The following is a 20,820-nucleotide window of genomic DNA, read 5'->3' as shown; positions in this document are numbered from 1 at the left end:
AAAAAAAAATCATCCTCAGAACATGGGAACTTATGACAAAGGTTGAGACTCAGAGCCTGTCCAAAAACAGTGTGTTGCTCTAGAGCCTTAAGACACCCGGTCTTACCTTTAAATAACCCAGGAACAAGCTTATAAACTATATCTTGTAGAGTTTTGTCTGCTCTGGAAAAGAAATAAAACACCGTGATAAGCATGATACTCGTTGCATTCCAAAGTAGTCAACCTTCCATAAACCATCATAACTTACCTGATGCTGAGCTGTGGACATGTCTTGTGAACCTGAACGTCACATCGAGGGCAGAACTTATTTGTCTCCAGGAAGGCAACGATGCAAGTTTTACAAACTGTCCAGAGAGAGAGGACACAGACACATGCTAAAACCCTGCTCTGTATCAACAGCAGTGGACTCAAAGTATTACGACACTTGCTAATTCAATGTAATGAAAGGAGTTATGTCCCAATCGGATCGGGAAGCATCAAAGCAGATATGGGCATTTTTTAACTGATCTGGGATCGGCAGTCCCCCGATCACCTTCCTCCAATCATTAATGTCGGTAAATTCTGCACCATCCTAGGAAGAAGTTGATTTTTATACATTTAAACAAAATGCTAGCTGCAAGTTATATATATTAAGCTGAAGACATCTGTTAGTTACTTTGTTTACGTTGTTCTTTTTTTAAGCAAAGAAACCGTGTTCAGCTCTATTATCTAGGCAAATACAAGTATCGGATCAGGACTCGGTATTTACAGATAGTCAATTTTTTTTTTTTAATCAGATGGGGAGCCAAAAAGCTGATTGGGACTCCTCTAAGTAAAATAATACAAGATTTGGGTTTAATCTACATCTAATACACGGTGTCACCCAACATGGAAATGTTTCACATGGATTCCATTAGGATTGTGCACACAGATGTTCTCTAAAGTAGACTTTCCTACAGATCTGATTTCAAAAATGATCAATGAGCTGGGGTACTGTATATGACTTAACATCATGCTCACCTCCGTACAACCACAACATGAGCAGGACCTCTACATGATATGCATACATTTGTAAGGTCTGCTAATGTCACGCGGGGTGAGGGGGGGGGTTAATAAAATCACTGCATGCATGTAGGGTTATGATTTCATATGAGGAACTTACAGGAGTGCAGGCACTCTACTATGGTTGTAGCATCAATTAAGTAACCAGCGCACAGTGGGCATGTAAGGTGTGGGTTCAGATCTGTGATTTTAATCCGGTTGGGCTGCATTTTATCCATCTGGACAGATCTGCAGAGGAAACACATAACACGAGAGCTTCTTGTTATTACACAGTAGTAGTCAAGGGCACAGGAGCCTATGGAAACGTGCTTGTTAAGACTATTATAAAAAGCTCTATCCACACGGTCAATGAGAGGCTGCCACAGGGCTCCCCCAGACGGTGTCTGCAGCTCGTCCTTGGGACAGCTTCGTGAAAACACAACAAAGAGAGCGGATGGCCAACCAAAAAACAACAGTGAGTGACACGTTGTGGCGAGAATTAACGTGTGGAGAGCAGGAGCCGTGCAGCTAGAAATGCAGGCTGTGTGTGCTGCGGGTACACAGCAGTAGCAGCCGAACATTGAATCGCCCCTGTGTGTGGCCTCATCTTGTGCATCAGCGCTGCTACTCGGCCAGCGTAGCAACAAAGAGCCGCTCCGTTTCCCCCGGAGCTCCGCCGCGCGAGGCGGCCGGCGGCCGGTGGCCGGGGCAAGCACACCCATCCAGAGATAACGGCAACACTGACCGGGGGGGTGCAGAAGACCCACAGAAAGCCACACTGGTACACAAAGCAGCCATCTTAAATTCACTGACAGGGCTGGTATCAGGAGGAGGCGAACAAGAGAGACTCAAAATGTGTCACCGTGCACTTTGTGTGCGCCGCGGCAAAGAGCCGCGCGACGGGCCCGGTAAAGAGCGCTTCGTTCCTACCTGATTAGACATCAAAGTCTCCCTCTCCTCCACAACGAGGATCCAGCTCAATTATTTGGACTTGGATAGAATTTGCAGCAGCGCCAGAAAATGGCTTTTTTTTTTTTTTTTTTTTTTTTCTCAGCCCCGTCAGAGGACTGCCCATTTTGGATCACGTGATATTATTTTGTCGCCTCGTTCACGGGGCACACAGGGCTATCCTCTGCAGGCCCTGCTCGCTGTACACTGTTACATTTACCCTGCACGGGCCCGCCGTGGCTTTGGTTATTCATTTTTATTTGACCTTAATATTAATTTATTTCAATAAGTTGCACAGGAGAGGAATCAGCCACGCCCCTTTGTTTGTCTTTCTCAGACTGTAAAAGATTTTGTCTGCATTAGACAAGAGAAGCGAGAGAGAGAGAGAGAGAGAGAGAGAGAGAGAGAGAGAGAGAGAGAGAGAGAGAGGCCCTGCAGGCCGCAGGTCCCGGGCCCGAGCTGTGGGTTGTGACGTGTGTGGGACGTGCAGAATTTAATTGAAAGTATTTTTCCATTTCACTTATTTTTTCAATTAAACAAAAAATAATAACCATATATATATATATAGGCCTACCATATACATATACCATATCTAAATATTCAAAACTTTATACGGAAGAGGATATAGGACCAACGTGAGAAAATAGGCCTCTTTGAGTTCTAAGTTTAAAGTCAGAATTCTGACTATATTCTCAGAATTAAACTATAGTCTGACTTTACACTCAAAACTCAAACACATTGTCCACATGTGGCCCTAATTCCCTTCTGTATGGACACAGTATACAACTATAAATCAAAGCATGGTAGCCTAAATCAAATTTAAGAATGATAACAAGATTTAACATGGACAGAAAAACAAACTGTTGTGTCTGATCAAATACATGAGAGTTTATTTTTAGTAGAGACTAGGCATGACTGGAAGGCTGAAGTATCCAATGAAATACAAGTTTAACTGATTTTTGGTTGTATCATGTTGAATCAGAGATTGGAAATCTTCTAGTGACCGCCAATATAAGGATCACAAACGTACAGCCAGATAGGACAGCTACAAAGAATAACCATGACTACAGTATAAAAGGGTGAAGAGAAAAGAAGGACAAAGACAAACAAGCAGGGCTGAGAGAAACAGAAGGAGGGTGTTTCTATGTCAGAGGAAATCAAAACACTGATTAAAATGTTCAAAAAGCATTAAAAATGGCAACAACACTGTTACCCAGAGATCTTACTGGGGGTCCGGGATCCCTATAGGGTCCTCAGAGTTACTGCAGGGGGGCCTCCAAATGTTTGTTAATTAAAAAAAAAGTTTGTTCAAATTTAAAATGTAAGATGAATCCAACATATTATTAGCAAATCTGCAAATGAAAGCAGCCTATTTTTTGGGGTGGGTGGCTAACTGGTCTATGTATTCACAAAGGTAGCCATCCGTTTGATATTACAAGATAATTTATAAAATCATGCCAACAAGTTTTATTTTAATAGCTTAGTATTACGCACTAAAACGTTATGTATAAAGGCTTTAGTCCGTCCTACACTTTATTGTAGGCCCAGTTTAATGTGCAACTTCATTTTATGCAACATATGTAGTAGGGGGTCCCTGCTCTGTTGCTCTTACAGTTACGGGGTCCTTGGCTTAAAAGCGTTGCTGACCTCTGCTGTAAACTAATGGAGGGACAGCAGTTTCCTTAGGAAACAGGCAGAGATGAGCAAAGCTTCCTTATCAAACTCTGTGAGAGCCCTGGGGTCCGGGTTACACAAAAGAAAACTGTTACTGAAACCATACTGACTGCCATCTTTGTGGATTTCAACATTGATGAAAGTTTTGGGGTGTGAGTCTGACTAACTGGACATTTGACCGGATAAATACAGTGCACAGAGGTAAACGGTGATTGCTAGCAGTACAATGAAATGGTGTTACTACAGAACAGCTCTTTCAGAATCAGGAAATCTACGGAACAAAAACTTTTTTTTAAAGAGGAAAAAAATGATGCTAAAGGGAATTTTATCCATTTGATTTTGGACGGTGCAATCTTTAACATGAGGTCTCCTGAAAGAAAACAACAAAAAACTATTACACCTAAATTATTACAAATGACTGCATCTTGTAGCCCAGTGTTAAGATTAAAGCTGTACATTTATTGATGTTTTTAAAGGGGTTCTTCAGTCATTTAATATTTCACTTTGGTGAAAATATGTGAAATAGGTGACGCATGGTGACTCAGAAGAAAGAGATTTTTTTTTAAATAAGGTCAAATTTAAAGCAGCAGAGGCCGGGGCGGCCTGGTAGCTCACTCGGTTGGGTGTGTATCCCATGTTCAAAGGCTCTATTGCAGTGGCCTAGGTTCCAGTTCAATCCGCGGCTCTTTTCTGCATGACCCTTCCCCCCCCCTTTCCTGTCTTCAGCAGTCCTGTCAAATAAAAACGCCCAAAAAAGAATCTTAAAAACAGCAACAGAGGACAAGATGTCCTGATTTATGGTCCCTATAATAGGTCAAAAACACGGATCCTACACTTCCCATAATGCAACTCAAGAGCATGTTTGTAAGACCTTCCTGGTAAACACCCTTGTCTTGTCCGTGTCCCCTCATTGTTACCCAGGTTTCCTACTATAAATGTGTCATCTCCAAGCAGAAGCTGAGATAACCCTGGGTTATTTTTAGACTTGACATGCAGCTCCTCCCAGAAAACATTATACGGCTGTAGTACTAGTCTTGCATTGTCAGACCTTCCTCCACAGCGCTACTAAGGAGGGTCTGGCAAGTCCGCACAGCATTCCAAGATGGGAGAAAAACATGCTCTGGTTAACTAGGTCACTAGGTGCTGGACGGAGCAACGGTGTACCCTTGGGGAGCAGTTAACCTGAGTCCTCATAAATCCACCGGAGTTTAATATTACAACACAAAGAAAGCGGAACAATATCTGAACAATCCCTGAAGTGGAACGTTATGGATATAGACTACTTTAGTACTAACCATGACAAGTAAAATTAGCTTTATGTATAAAACTGGCGGAGGGCCCCTTGAAAGTTGGTGTTTTAACTAAATTTAAAGCCTAGTTTAATTAGGCTAGTGGTGGAACCATTAAACATCTAGTTATTGAAGAATAGAAGACTGATCAGACTTTACACTTAATAGTGTTATCTTTTCTAAGAAATAGTGTAACTGATCACATCACTTGGTTGAGTTTTGTCCTGAAGATGTCTTAAAATCATCAAATCTGTTTTTGTTAATCTTTTTTTATCGAGCTGTCAAGTCAACATGTACAGAGTATCATGCATTTCACACTTTTTGTAGATATTAATATGTTTTTGACAATTAACGCAATAAAGTTCAAGTTAGCCGTGCAAAAAAAGAAGAGAAAATAGATGTGGGAAAAAGGACAGTATGGGTTTTGTTAAAGTACATGTAAATAGTTAAATATCAAAGTCCATTATGTAAAATCTGATCAATGTGGGCTAATAAAATCAATCCATCCTTTCCAACATTTATCAAGCACGTCCATCTTGAGTCTTAGAGCAAATGTCAATTTTTCCATGACAAAAATGTGATTGAACCAATCTACAAGAGTGGGTGCTCCCTGAATAAGCCATTTTTCAGTTCTTACTGGCAACCCCCATTATCCTAAATATGTACAGTTAGCCTATCAACTGCTGTTTTTGTTTTACCCAAGTACAGGACTTGAAAGCAAAAGCCAATCTCAACTCCCAAAACTATTTCCATGCTGTCTCTGATTGCCATCCAATACTGATGTTTCCGTGTGCATTCCCAAAACACATGAAAATGATTTGATCTGTCTGTCCCACAGCTTCTCCAGCAAGCTGTTTGCCCTCCCCCATGATATTTAAGTGCATGTGTTAAAAAGTATCTGACCATGTATTTCCAATTAGATTCTCTTGGTTGATTTCCATAGCATGTAATTTAGATTATCCCATTCCTCTAACAATTTTGAGTTTCTTCCCAAACAAGTTTCTTCCAAAAGGCCATAACCACCTTTAATTCACATATGCACTGACTCCACTCCACAGTCCCCCCCCCCGGACTTTCTTCTTCTTCCCTCCAACTGTGCAATGCTCTTACATTGTTGTATATAACACCTCAGGTCACTGGAATCTGTGCAATTTCAGTACTGTGCAAAATTTACTTATTTGTTTATTATTTAGTACTTAACCATTTCATTACAGTGCCAAATTGATCTATTAATTAGTACCTAACCACTTCATTACAATTACAGTGCAATATTTATCTATTTGTTTTATACTTATCTCCTTTCACACAGTGTAATCATGCCATTTTTATATGTGCATACAGTTGCTCTCCGGACTCCACCTGCCCTCCCCCCCCTCTTTTTTTTCTCTGCACTACCTACATTGTACTTTTTTTTTCTTTTCTTTTTTTGAATTTTGATATTTTATATTCTTGTCTTATGTTTTTAAGGCAACACTGTAAAGGGATTGCTTCAATCTCACTGCACAGGTGCTGTGCACGTGTGCATAATGACAATAAAGGCATTCTATTCTATTCAATAGCACAAAATGTCCCTCATTTTCCCATTTCTCTTTAATGTAAGATGTGTTACCCCCCACCCCCTAATTCCTGAAGGCCCCTATATAGTTTAAAAATGATATTGGCACCCAGGTCAGCTCTGTAGGCAGTAATGAAAATGTTTAGAAACCCAGCTCCAGAGCCAAGTTTTTCTAGGTCCTCTTTGCTAATTACCCTCTCTGTATCTATCTAAATGTCTCAGCAGCAAAAATCTAAAGAAATCTTGGTTAGCTAGTCCATGTTTCTCCCTCAGATCCTGGAAACATTTAAGAGAGGTTTTCTCAAAGGAATCCAGATATATTGAGCCCTTGTGACTCTCATAGTTTGAAAGTTGCATCCACCCTACTCAGGGTCAAACCTGGATCATAGCCCACCCACCTGATCACCGAACAAGGCTCCTTTTGCCCATATGGTTTCATCATTTTAAATCAGATTTAAAGTGGTACCTCTAGCAATAGATTGGCATTCGCCCTCAAATGGTGCTTTAATTCACTTTCCCCAATGTTGGCCTGTAGAGCAATAATATCATGATATCTAACCATGTGAAATTGGTAGAATTCTGGAGAATATTGCTGTTAATGCAGTGAATGAGTGCACATACCCTATGGCCTCTGTTCTCAGACCAAAAGCTGTGGTGGGTGGTCTTGGAGAAAAGTAAAAGTACTCAATGCAGAAAAATCCTCATATTTTAAAAATGGGAAACAATCGGTTCTGTTTAATCATCTATTCATTTCAGCTGGACTTGTAGGCCGTTGTATTGTTGGGTATAGTTGCAACCATAGTTTCATTTATAATAAAACCTCATACATATAGAAACCACATGTGTTTTGTGTGCAAAAAACCCTAATTTGTAAAGTAATAGTAACTAAAGATGTCAGATTAATGTAGAGGAATAAAAAATACAATATTTATCTTCTGTAATGTAATGGATTAGAAGTAGAAAGTGTCATGAAAAGACACATTACAAGTAGGCAACCTCAAATTTTTACTTAAGTAAACCTACAGTACTTGAGTAAATGTACTTAGATACATTCCACCACTGAATTTATGTGTATTAGAAACTGTGAGGGGTTCATGTGATCCCTCAGATTCTCTGACCTGATGAGAAATTTCAGCTACTTTGCCAGCAGTCTTAACGGTGACAGCATTTATTGTGATCTGTTATCAAACATTATGGTAGTAAAATCTATAACAGCTTAGATATATGACCTTATCTGAATACTACAGAGCTCAGTAGTGCATAGATGTGTTTTTAAAGCACTCACACCTCACCTGCCAACCTTTGGTAAATCCATGTTTATAGTTTTTAATCTCTAGTCATTGTCAATGTAAAACCAGGGCCGTCATTGTCATGCTGCCTTATTTAATTTTTCTGGGAGTTTGGACATTTTAGCAACCTGGGGGGACTTTACGCTCTACAAAATCAAAAAAAGAAAATCAACACAGTCTAATGATTTTGTACAGACATAGGACTAACAGTGTGTAGACTCTATGTAAAGACAGTAGGCTATGCTATTTAAGATAACTGAACAGTTAATGAATTAAATGTGAAATAAATAAAAATAAAAACACAGACTACTAACACATTGGGTGTTAGTTAGTTGGGTGTGTCGGGCGGACTTGCTCCTCAGTCCTGGCTACAAACCAGCCACCCGACTTGTGTTTAGTGTAATTCAGAAGGTAAAGTGTGTGGGAATCCCTGTAGTTCTGCTGGCGTCCTGCTGGGAGCGCTGTTGACTGTAAAATGCAACACAGACGCCATCTTGAGGAGACCCCGAACGTAGCGCTGGCATCATGAGCGCTGGTTGGTGACTGACAACACTCTCAGGCGCATCATGATGGGATTACTCACTAACAAGTAAAAGAGCAGCACGCCAGTTCTGTGTTGCGCACGTTGACGGGAAAAGAGAGGAACTGTCTGGCGAGTGTTCACCTCTCCAGGTTGTTGTTTTTGAGGAGTGGGGCTGTGCTGGAGCCTGATGGCCGGCTAGCTGCTCTCTGGACTCCACCGCGGCCTGCTCGGGAGGAGGAAGGGTGGTGACGGCGCAAAATGCTCCACCGCTGACTCCCATCAAGACAGTTATCCTACCCAGAGACTCGCTGCGAGTTGGACGACGAGCACGATGCACTTATAGATTTTTTAAACGCTCTTAACTTTCCGAATTTTCTGTTGTGTGTAGGGGCTGTGAACGACAGTGAGTGCCGTCTGCGTACCCTGAATTCCCAGCCTAAGACATGTCATCCAACTGCACCAGCGCAGCGCCTGTCAGCGCTAGCAAAACCAAGACGAAAAAGAAGCATTTTATAGGACAGAAAGTGAAATTATTCCGTGCAAGTGAGCCCATTCTCAGCGTTTTAATGTGGGGCGTCAACCATACGGTAAGAACATCTTAAATGCCTCGTTCTCGCTGGTAAGCAGTTTGTTTATGCTGCTGTTTTGATTTAGCTAGCCGGCTAGCTTGTTAGCCAGCTGCCCTCATCTGTCAAGCAAGCTTTGATGCTTTCAGTCGGCCATGTAATGTTTCTATTTAATGGATATTCGCTAAGTATTTAGTAGTGTGCTTGGTAAAAAATATCCTGGCTGACTGAACTGAGCTGGCCGTCATACAGTTTCGTAGCTAACTGCTGCCTTGATAGTTAGCCGCGATTTGCTATGCCTGGAGCGTGGGTTTTGCAATGGGTTTTAAGTGTGCATGTTAAACTCTCTGCAGCTGTGGAATGATTATCAGAAAATTAGCATATCGTCGGCGGATTGTGCATTATCACTCAAAGCCTAGCGTCAATAATCTGCCATCATAAATCATTGATGGTGAAGTGTTTTGGAGCCAAGTCGTGGGCTGCGGCTGCTGTACTGGAGTGCAGGCATGGAGTGGGAGGGGTGTGACAGGCAGCCGGAGCAGCAGGTTAAACACAGATTTTCAGCCCCACAGCTGCAGACAGTAGCCTGCCTATTGTTTCAATAAACCGGCTCCGAGCTTGCATTTGCAGCTCTAATGCTCGGCGCATGCACCCGACTGCTGCAGTTTATTCCATCACATCATGCCCCTATAAATAGAGCAGAAAAATACATCACATTCACTTTTGGCCGAGACAGCCTATGGCTATGAAAAGCACAGTGATGAGCAGATTCGACACCATTGATGAATAGAGTGGGTTTGCACCAGCAGCATGGTCTTGACCTAATGTGCAATACACAGTAATAACTTTTCTTTTTGTCGGACACCCACTCTAGCACAGTTTGATTGATGTTGAAAAGCAGCTTCTCTGGTGTGAGAAGAACTATCTAGGGTTAAAATATTTTGATCTGCTCAGAATGAAAAAACAACTACTATTGCCATAGTCAGTTGTAATTTCACATCTTTTTATTTTTGATTCCCTTGTGTCAGTAAAGTACAATACCGTCTGATTGCCATTGTTGTGATGAAATGACAGCATTGGGTGGCAAACTGACTCTTCTTCCTAACATAAATCTGTCAATAACTGGTGATAACTCAAAGGTGGTTATAACTGCCAAAACAGCAGATAGTGACAAAACCACGCTGATTTCAGCAAGACGTATCATAACACTAGCCAGCCTGTTAAATGAAAATGACAATATGATGCATACAACTAAGGAATTAAGGAAGCAGCTAATGATATGGTTATTACTGCAGCAACTCCAATATTCAGTGGGTGAACTTTGGCAGTGGGCGTGTGGGTGCAGTACACAGGCCTGGTGATTTGAGGTGTGGGTGGCGGGAAGCCGATTCAAGACATCAAACAGACTTCTCATCAAAGTCCTCTTCTTCCTGTCAGGAGTTGGATGCATTTTTAATAGTGCCCAAGCTGTGATGCTGGAGGACTTCACTTCCACACACAGTGTCAGTTAGTGTTAGAGTACGCCACCTGTTTGATGCTGTTAATCCCACTGATTTTTTTTTAATGTCATGTCAGCAAATAATTGCCCACTCAGGTTCAGAGCTTCAAGTGAAAGGGAGTGTTCGTATTCTACTGCACTGCTCTTTCAATGAGCCCACTCAGCATCATTAAAGGACACCTTTACAATAACAAGAGGCTGGTGTTTATAAAGGACACCGTGTGTTCATATAGAAACATTCGGTTAAAAGCTCAACAACTGCATGTTTTTGTATTTCTTAAGTTCACTTTTTAAAAATGTTAAATTTTCACAGAGTACATGGAATTGACAGGCGCCAGTAGAAAACTACCTGACTGACTTTCCTTTTTCAAAATATTCAAAAATGATTGGCTAATTTTTTAGTGTGTAACAACAACTGTGTAGAATAAAATACATTTTAATTTTACTTTTTTATTTTATTTTTTGGATCAAAAGGAAACTTTGGATGTTATTCATTTATTTTATTTATGGTTTGTTTGATAGGGACAGATACAGTATACAAGAGCCCGACTGATTTGTTATTTAAAAATCCAATATATGATATATAATTAACAAAACATAAACAGATTTCCCTAACAACAAATAACTAATTTGTAGTTATTTGAGTTCTCACTAAAATAATATGACAATATATTGTTTATTGTCACCACAGAACAGAGGAACATCCAGATATATTGAAGATCTGATAAATAAAATGTATAAAAATACAAACTTAAGATATGAAGCTTAAAGTCCTTTGAACAAAAACACATTATCAAAAATAATCAGTGTTGCCAACAGGGACGTTGTAGAGCGCCTTCTGGTGGACAAAGTATGCAACGCCAACGCTCAGAACATGGTTGACAGTCCGTTTTTATTTTTTAAATATTCATTTATCAGAATCATTTATTTGTCATTCTAAATGATTCTGAGAATGAATATTTGAAAAAAAAAAATAAATCGGCCATTATAAATGCCGATACTGATTGATCGGGAAATGCCTAATATCTGATATATCCGTCGGGCTCTACAGTCAACACTGAAAACAGCTATCCCACGCAAGTATCGCAGTGTTTACAGCAAACGTTATTTTGCAACACCCGACCCTAGAAGGGCTTTTATGAAACTAAGAAGTTAAAATGGTAAGGTAAAAAGAAGGTAAACTGGATACAGCAACACACGTTACACACACATTAATAGGGTTGGGCATCGAGAACCGATTCCTACTTGGAATCGTTTCTTTAATGGAATCGTTTGGAGGATTTGGTTTTAAATCGGATCATCGGATCCAAATTTAATATGCGCAAGCTTTGGTTTCCATAGCGGCCGGAGCTTGTTGTAACCCCACATCATCACATACCCTTCACCTTACCTAGAGACTGGCATGGTGTTTTTTCAGTTGCTTAACATCTGTTTGATTTGCACTGAGAGAGATCGTATGGAAGTTCCCATGCCTATCTCTATGTAAGGTGAAGGGTATGTGATGAGTGGTGGGGGGTGGGGGGGATATTTTATTCCAAAGGCCAAGGGAACTTTATCAGGAATAGTATCCTGATCCATGAAAACTGGCCTTTCAAAATAAAAAATGTGCCTGATTCATGAAATTTAACTAGGGGTGTGCACTTATGCCCCTGTATTTTAAGGAAGCTATTATTTATTTACAATACATTATTCATCACAAAGAAATTGGTGCCTTTTTAAAGGTTGGATTTCCTATTTTTTGAATAAGGCATGAAGTCAAATTTCCAAAAGATGTTTTTTTTTTTTTTATTCCTCTTTTTAATCAACTTTAGCCTGGGTGTGTAAACTTTCTCAAGCCACTGTAAATGAATTACCAAACAGCACTGTTTTTCTTTTTAGTTTATCCATCTTTTATTACTTCATAGTTAATAATAATTAAAGGCTGTTTCACTCAACTTTCTTCCTGGGCTAGTGGTATCTATTCAATCTTTATGCTTAATTTCCCTTGTATGGCTGTTTACTCAATAATCTCCAAAGAGGTTTTTCTGAAGGTCATCAGTGTGAGCTTTTGCCCGGGATGTGTTTCATCAGATACAATGAGTTGGGGGGGGCTCAACTGCAGTAGCATGTCAAACTGTATCCTGCTCTTTGGTCCCAGAGTTAATTATTGGTGGTGGTAAACACTCGCAGAGATTTGGCAGAACGCATTTGGGTCACATAACCTGACGACACATATATCGTTTTTGGATACTGAGGCATGTTACAGGTATTCACAGCTCTTTTAGGCATGTGCAGTACTTGAGGGCCAAATGAGATGCTTATACATATCTCTCTCAACTTTATTTTTGTATGTTTAAGCACATGTTGATTTGTTTGACTGCATCTGCGTGGAACCGTGGAGTACTTTTAGTAGGAGGATGTTTTGAGTGTCTTTTTAAAGCGGGCTCTTATTGAAATGGCAAAAGTCAACATTGCTGCTTTGATTTCTTCTATTCCTGAAATACCAATACAGTCTGTTAGTGTGTAGGCCTATGCCAGCTTCAGGCTCTTGTCTGATCTCTCTCCCTCTTTCTCACTTCTCTCCCTCAGATTAACGAGTTAAGTAATGTGCCTGTACCAGTTATGCTGATGCCAGATGACTTTAAAGCCTACAGTAAGATCAAAGTGGACAACCACCTATTTAACAAGTACGTACATCACAGCTTATGTGCTGTCAGGGCAGCCTGTTGAAGGCACAATCTGTAATCCACGTGTAAACAAAACGGTCAACCCCACACCAGAGTTCAGAACACCTGCTTCCACTCAAAAATGGCTGACGGATGTTTTTGTAAAGTGATGACTTCTTTGCTCAAACGCTCAAATTGCATATATGTTACATTCATTATAGCCTATCACAATACAAACTGAGACTTTCTCTGATTTGCCTAATATATGCTGCATTTAGAATGAACGGGACCATCCATAACGTGACAATGATTTAACCAAGCAGCAAAGCAATATGAATCACCCTCATGGCAAAGTAGCAGTATAGGACAGAAGCCGGATGGTGTTTTCTTTAAGCCTGTATGGCTGAGAATAGCATGTAATCATCTCCAACAATTAAGAGAAATGTGCCGCCTTGGTTGTGCACACAGGAGTTGACGAAATAAACAGTGCTTTGAGTCTGAAGCAAATGAGTCACCATAGCAGCCTCTGCCACAAAGGTGGATCCTATTAGGTTGCATGACATTTCATAATGATTATCAACCCCCCAAAATAGTCTGTGTTCATCACAACACTGTTGGCAATTTCCAACTTGAGACTTCCTTGTTCCTTTTTGTTGATGCGGTGTATCTGTGCTTGTTGTCATTAGGGCTGCACGATATGAGGAAAATGTGCAATAATGTTGTGATAATCAGTTCTGCCTTTCTGTTGCTTTCAGTATTCTTCTAAAATACAACAAATTGCTTGTTTAATTAAATACAAATGAAAGGAAATCATTTCCAAAATTATTTTATTAAAAAAATAGAACATTGAATTAAATATAAAAGGCACCCCTAAGAAAAGAAATACAGTTTTTTTTTTTTTTTTTTTTTTTTTTTGGTGAAGGAATTGCACAAAACAGGTACATATGTCCTTTCAGTTTTTCTTTGTAATAAACAGGAACAAGGTACCCTCACCCACCCTTCCCATACCATTCTTGGCAGTTAGTGCATTCACACCACCACCAAAAGAATTAAAAAAGAATAATTAAAAAAAATCATAAAAAATAAATAAAATAGAAAATTATATTTAAAAAATAATTAAATCAAATGGTAATGTACATTCTCACAGCATAAGAATTACATTAAACATACTTACAAAACAAGTACAAGTAGAATAACAATAAAAGGTGTCTCTTACTTCAGGCAGAACTTTAACAGTTGCTTTTTAAAGTACTTTGTACTAATATTTTCTTTCACTACAAAGAATCTTGTGTCTTTCGCTATATGTTACAGCCTATGGCCATGTAGTCTAGTAGCCAACTAGGTGAACCCGGAAATGTTGAGTACACCAAAGTTTTATTGCAGAAATGTGAAGTATGGGTCCCCAGTATACGGAAAATGACGGATGCTAATTTGCATATGTTGAGCAATTTGCATAATTAGCATAATTAGCATTATTAGCTTAATCGTCCAGTTTGACACATATTTTGCACTGTAGGCCAATTTCTACAATATATGGTGTGTTTTAGGGGTTTTAGAGGATGCTTGATTCTTTTCTGGCTTTTTCAGATTCAAAGAGCTAATATTAGTACTTATTGTGATTATTTTGGTAAGTTCCAATTACTTTCAGGAAAATTATAGGTTATTTTATGGTAAACACAATCTACATTTCAGAATCATGAGTGCTTTTGTGAATGTTGATGCATTGTTTTCAGGGTGTACTTAAGCTGAAGCTTAAAACTGAGTCGGGGCCAACCGAGTCAGCCGCCAGACGCAAGGCTAACCAAGGGGCCTTACCTGCACTACACAAAGACACATGGCTACCACCTTCAAGCATACTGCTATGACTCACAATTAATTAACAAAAGGCAGCCTCATCAGCCTGATCCACCAGCTGTGGATATCTCCTTATTTTGGATGAGATAAGACTATGGGCCTAAAGGAAGGAGAGGAACTGATTATGCCCACCCAGGATTCAAGTCCAGTTGTTCTTCCTGTTTTGTTACTTGTCAGCTGTGGTTGCAAAGCCGGGTTGAAACCTTGCACATCAGCAAAGTGCATTTGTACAGCTGTAGGTCTGGCCTGTAGGCCTACCAGTTAGTGTTTCTGCAAAGGCAATGATGGTGTGTGCTGCATCATACTTATACAACACCAAGAGCACAAAGAGAGGGATGAAGGGTCTGGAGAAGATGATGACAGAAAAGAAGAGGATAGTAAAGATGGTCTGCTGCTTTCCATAGCAGTGCCTGTAGGGGGACACGTCTTCCATGAAGGCAAGCTAGTGACTCAGTGCTGGGGACCTTTGGCGCTTTTTGGTAAATTCCATACCTGGCTGCATTCAAGGTTACAAAGTTCTCTGATGTACAGAGCCAGAAAAGAAGCCCTTGTTGCTTTTGTGATCGTAACTTTGGGGTTCTGCCTCTCCAATGCGTGGAGAAGCTTACCAGGAACGACTCTTATGGCATTGAGTGCAGACACCTTCCCCTTCCCAACAGGATATGAGGTGGAATCACATCCCGAAAGAGCATGCATGGCCAGAATGGAAAACATTGGTCACCCAGATTCTCTGCAATGGCATTTATGCTGAGAATTGTGCCATTTTATCTGTAGGTTAGTTATTATACCACCTTCTAACACCAATAAAGCATAAAGCACAAGACACTCTGTGTCATCAACTGAGAATGTGAAAAGTTGAAGCCCCATGTCTGACAACATGTAAGTTATAAGTGATATATCCGCCTCATCAAGAGTGGCAATGCTGTCAGCTTTACTGACCATCATGATATATTTCCTACATTGAAAGTACAAGGAGTTTGCTCAGCCTTTGTTTGTTGTGGTCTTTCAAGACTTTGTCTCGACTAGGTAGAGGTGTAGTCAATGAGAGCTTGTACTCTGTGGAGCTCTGTCCTGCTCTTCTATGTCTCCATGGTCCTTGCAGAACCTGCAAATATCGTCAAAGACAACAAATGTTTGGGTGCGTAACAATTAAGCCGCGTCCTATGCTGGCTGCAGAGCCCACGTCCAGAGATGGCCAACCACCCGATAAATGAGCTGGGACGCAATGACAACATCTGGTGGCTGGGTATGGCAGACTGGAACCATGAATTAGATAGAGAACGGTTAGCTGCACCGGCAAGCTGATGCTTATTAGCTAACAGCTATTTTGACTAATCACTAGCTGACAGTTTGATTCAGCAAAATAACGTTATTCAAAGAAACAGTACGAAAAGCAGCTACAGCTAAACTAAGATTTTACAGTAATAATAAAGACCATGTTTCGAGTGATTGTATTTTAAATTTCAATTCAATTTTATTTATAGTATCATTCATAACGAGTTCTCGAGACACTTTACAGATAGAGTAGGGTCCCAACAGTTCTAGTAGTTTCCTCCAGAGCAGCAAAACGTGCAACAGTGGCGAGGAAAAACTTCCTTAAATGAGCACAAGTAGAACTGAGAACAGCTGTTATATATTTCAACAGTTATTTCAGTTTTGAGGGTTTTACATGCTTTCTCAGTGTGGTTAGTGAATTAGCTGTCAGCTAAACTACAGTTAGCTTTCCAGTGGCGGTGAACGGACTTTCTTTAACTATCTACGGGAACAGATTGTGCAGTATCGTAGGTCATAAATCCACGTTCATCGGTATCATCTGTGCATGCGTGAACATCTTGCACATGCGCAGGACAGATCGTTTACAAACAGCTCTGTTGCAGAGCACACAACTTAAGTTATGTTGTACCAAAATTATTGTTCCTTAAAGTTTTGGTGGTTTGTGATTAGCTTGTTCGATATGGCTATGAGCTAATAACGGCGGCGTTCGTTTAGGATGATAGCTATTTGGTGAAACACTTTCTTTAATGATTACGTTTTCCATAATAAAAAATGTTTCAACTACTTAAAACTAGACTATGCTCCCTTGCTTTACTACATACTATTACAACTACAACAGCTAGCTGCCACATCTTATTTGCAGGAAAACAGACCTAACCTCAAAAAATGTCAACAAATTTAGGGCATCAACATTCACATCAAAGAGCAAGAGTTGAAATGTAAGGTTATAGGTGTTACCATGAAAAAACCTAAACGTCCTGAGTAATAAAAAATGTGTCTAAATGAATCCAAATTGTTATAGAATTACCATTTTGAAGTCTGAAAGTGCCAGAATTGAATTTAACGTCCTCTTAAACCTCTTAAATCATTCCAATATTGAGAAACGATGGCACAGTGCAAAATCTAGTGTCGACCTGGCCAATTCTGCTAATTCTGAAATGTAAGATTGTGTTTAACATAAAAATAACCTATAATTACGCCTGAAAGTAATTGGAACTTACCTAAATAAATCACAATAAGTCCTAAAATTAGCTCTTTGAAATCTCAAAATGCCAGAAAAGAAATCAGCATCCTCTAAAACCACTTACATATTGTAGAAATTGGCCATACAGTGCAAAATATGTGGTCAAACTGGACGATTAAGCTACTAATGCTAATTATGCTAACTATGCAAATTGCTCAACATATGCAAATTAGCATCCGTCATTTTCTGTATACTGGGGACCCATACTTCACATTTCTGCAATAAAACTTTGGTGTACTCAACATTTCCGGGTTCACAATGGGGCTCTATGGGCTGGCTACTAGACTAATGTGTTTATCGAGCCAGTTGAAATCGCAATTACGATTTATAAAAAAAAAAAAAAAGATATAACGTGCAGCCCTAGTTGTCATGCCACATTATTTCGATAATCCTGTAGCTTCTTTGAGAGATGCACCTACAGTTTAGGCACACAATGGTGTCTTTCTCTTTGTTGCTCATTTACAGTTTCCAAAAAGTCTCTCGTTGCTGTTGAGAACTTGCATATCAAATGCTAATAGCCAGACTCAAACCAACCAATATTTACAGCAACCCAAAATCTATTCTCCCAACAAAATATAAGGGCTGAAATGTAAAATGCGAAGATATATAACTTGCATTGGAAATCTGCTATTTAAAAGCAAGAGATAAAGCCACACTGAATCTCTGATTTTGGCTGCAATTCAAATGTCTTTGCATCTCACATTGCAGCTCTGCCATATTTTGTAGTGATTAAGGTTTTCGGAGAGAGTCAACATTTACCATGTATGTTTAATAACATCTCTATTAACTGTTGACATTTTTAGACATCTGGCTTTAGTACTGAACGGAAATGATGTCAGTGCTTAAGTTCACATGAGATGAAATTTGTTTGTTTTTTTGCAACACGAATCGCAAAGAAACCAGTGTTAGGGTTTACTTTGCTATTTGGTGCACTTCTCATCCTGCCAAATGGCAGCAACTAAAAAGTTATGCTCACAAGTAGAACTAGAAGAGCACTCAGGCAGCGCGGACCTCCGCCAGGGCCTTCCCTATCTGCCAATGTTAACGTTACGACTTGGGCGCTCACATGAATTTTCCCAATCGGGAACTAATGTTACCGGTTATTCTGACGCTTCATGAATGCAGTACAAATGCCCTATCGTGCAATGTTATTAAAAGTGACAAAAAATTGACGTATCCACCCTGTGATTTGGATCCATTCCAAAATTGAAGGGATTCTTCCTCGGCCCATGCTACACTTTTCCCCAAGTCTCATGACAATCGTAACCCTGCTAACAGACAAATGTGTTTGGGAAATGAGCTCAAAGCTGTAAATGCCAACTCTGAATTGCATTGTAGTCTGTGTAGGATTCACACAATAGCAGAAATCCAAAAGCAAGCAAACCTTTTCCAAAACAAACATCAGTCTTCCTCCTCATTTTCAGCGATGAGCCTCTGAGCTCCTGTTTGTTGTTCTGACTCTTTGTTACCCTCTGTCTTCTCCTTGTCAGAGAAAACCTGCCTAGTCGATTTAAGTTCAAGGAGTACTGTCCCATGGTGTTCAGAAACCTGAGGGAGAGGTTCTGCATCGATGACCAGGACTACCAGGTAACTTCTGGTCACAGGACTCAAACGAAATGGGGGGGTGGGAAAAATAACAAGCTTCGGCTTCATCCCGCTACTTTTGGACCGATTGAATATGTTATTTGTTGCACTTCATAAATATTGCTTTTCCTTATGGTGTGTTGCTACGCCCTTGTTGTGTTTTTATTTATAATTTTTGTATTGTTATTTATTTTTTTGAAATAAAGATGAACACATTTTTGATAAAAGAAATTAAAATTATTTTAAGACAAAAGTGGTCTGTGGAAGTGTAAAATGTCTACTTTGATGTAAGGATGTAACTGTCTTTTTTTGTTTTTGGCAGAACTCTCTGACGAGGAGCGCCCCACTCAATAGCGACTCCCAGGGTCGCTTCGGCAACCGCTTCCTGTCCAGCTACGACCACCACTTTGTAATTAAAACTGTGTCCAGCGAGGACATCGCTGAGATGCATAACATCCTAAAGAAATATCACCAGGTAGCCCATAGTTCCGCTTTTAGTGTTTTTTTTCCTTGTTTTTTTTTTACTTGTCCGGTCAGGCGAATGGAAAAAAAAAAAAAAAGTCTACGTACCCAAAATCGCTTTTAACTGGCCCCAAATTGTTGTTGTTTTTTTACTGAAAGAATTTTAAAAAAGCATCAAAAATATAAACAAAAATTCAAACTCTGGCGGGGGGGAAAAATCTTGAAAGAACGTCATTTGGAAGAAGAAAAAAAAAACTAGAAACAAAAACAACACAAATATAAAAATAAATAAATCAAAAATTCCTTAAAAGCATCAAAAACGTAAAAGAAATGTTGGGGGGGAAAAAACGTCAACATGCATTGTCTGACGGGGCAAGATGGATAACGCTGTTTATGATATAATGATCAGGGCAAGTGGGTTGTTGTATTTACTTTGTCGACGTGAAGCCCCTCGTACCACCACACGGGACATGCAGAGTGTTTTTGAGTTAGCACTTTGATATCTGTAATGTGGTTCCATTTTGGCTGGGAAATGTGTGCTTTCTTACAGTATTGAATCTAACTGTGTATTGTTTGTATAGATGAAGTGAAGGACTGGAATGTAGGAGCACCAGTCGGTGAAAAATAATTTAGGCGTAAATGCTGCGGAACTGTTAACTGAAAGGCGGACTGAAGAGCAGTGCTGTGTTTATTTTTAATCAGTTTATAAACTGTATCGTTGATTCCTTACTCCCACACTTTGTTCCATTAAACTCTCTGCTTTCCTCCCTTGATTGGCTCCAGTTTATAGTGGAGTGTCATGGCAACACGCTGCTCCCCCAGTTCCTGGGCATGTACAGGCTAACGGTGGACGGGGTGGAGACGTATATGGTGGTGACCCGGAATGTATTCAGCCATCGCCTCACTGTACACCGCAAATATGACCTGAAGGTAGAACATGTTTGTTCACTGCACTACACACACACACACACACACACACACACACACACGCTTAACTGAATACTAGAAGTACAGCCTCCAGTCACACATTTGTGCAACAACATCCATCTCTCTCATTACCCCTGAAACCACTCTTTAAATGATAAATGTGTGAAAATGTATTTAATGTGTATATATATTTAACATCTTAAATTCAATTAGGTTAAATTGAATAGTAATGAATTAAATAATTGGGGGAGACCAGCTTCTGATTAATTTACCTGCTGAGGACGATCAGTATCAATTTAGATATCAAGTAATTGTACAAGTCAAGCAGAAATGGCAAATATTTGCTTATTGCAGATTTCTCTGCTTTCATATCATTGTAACTTATCATTGTAATATTTTGGTTTCAAAAGTCTGTTTACAGGTCCTGGAGGGTACTCCTGCATGGGGGGGGAGGGGGGGGGGAGTTGT

The 20,820-nt window shown here is 39.9% G+C and overlaps 2 protein-coding genes across 2 annotated transcripts in view; one reads left to right on the top strand and one right to left on the bottom strand.

Moving 5' to 3' along the window:
* LOC116694899 (polycomb complex protein BMI-1-A) overlaps positions 1–2,103 on the bottom strand; it is a 9,983-nt gene extending 7,880 nt beyond the window's left edge. The window contains exons 1-4 of the mRNA XM_032524802.1: positions 1,951–2,103; positions 1,142–1,269; positions 248–344; positions 107–162 (exon numbers count right to left, since the gene is read on the bottom strand). Of these exons, the coding sequence (XP_032380693.1) occupies positions 107–162; positions 248–344; positions 1,142–1,259 (271 nt within the window). The 5' untranslated portion in view covers positions 1,260–1,269; positions 1,951–2,103. The remainder of the gene's footprint in view (positions 1–106; positions 163–247; positions 345–1,141; positions 1,270–1,950) is intronic.
* Positions 2,104–8,249: 6,146 nt separating this feature from the next.
* The window catches only part of LOC116694890 (phosphatidylinositol 5-phosphate 4-kinase type-2 beta), an 18,260-nt gene continuing 5,689 nt past the window's right edge, over positions 8,250–20,820 (top strand). Inside the window, exons 1-5 of the mRNA XM_032524776.1 lie at positions 8,250–8,885; positions 12,931–13,028; positions 18,870–18,966; positions 19,286–19,438; positions 20,209–20,355. Of these exons, the coding sequence (XP_032380667.1) occupies positions 8,742–8,885; positions 12,931–13,028; positions 18,870–18,966; positions 19,286–19,438; positions 20,209–20,355 (639 nt within the window). The 5' untranslated portion in view covers positions 8,250–8,741. The remainder of the gene's footprint in view (positions 8,886–12,930; positions 13,029–18,869; positions 18,967–19,285; positions 19,439–20,208; positions 20,356–20,820) is intronic.

This window comes from Etheostoma spectabile, chromosome 2, assembly GCF_008692095.1.
Source record: "Etheostoma spectabile isolate EspeVRDwgs_2016 chromosome 2, UIUC_Espe_1.0, whole genome shotgun sequence".
Classification (NCBI taxonomy): domain Eukaryota; kingdom Metazoa; phylum Chordata; class Actinopteri; order Perciformes; family Percidae; genus Etheostoma; species Etheostoma spectabile.
This window is presented reverse-complemented; position numbering and strand designations above follow the sequence as displayed.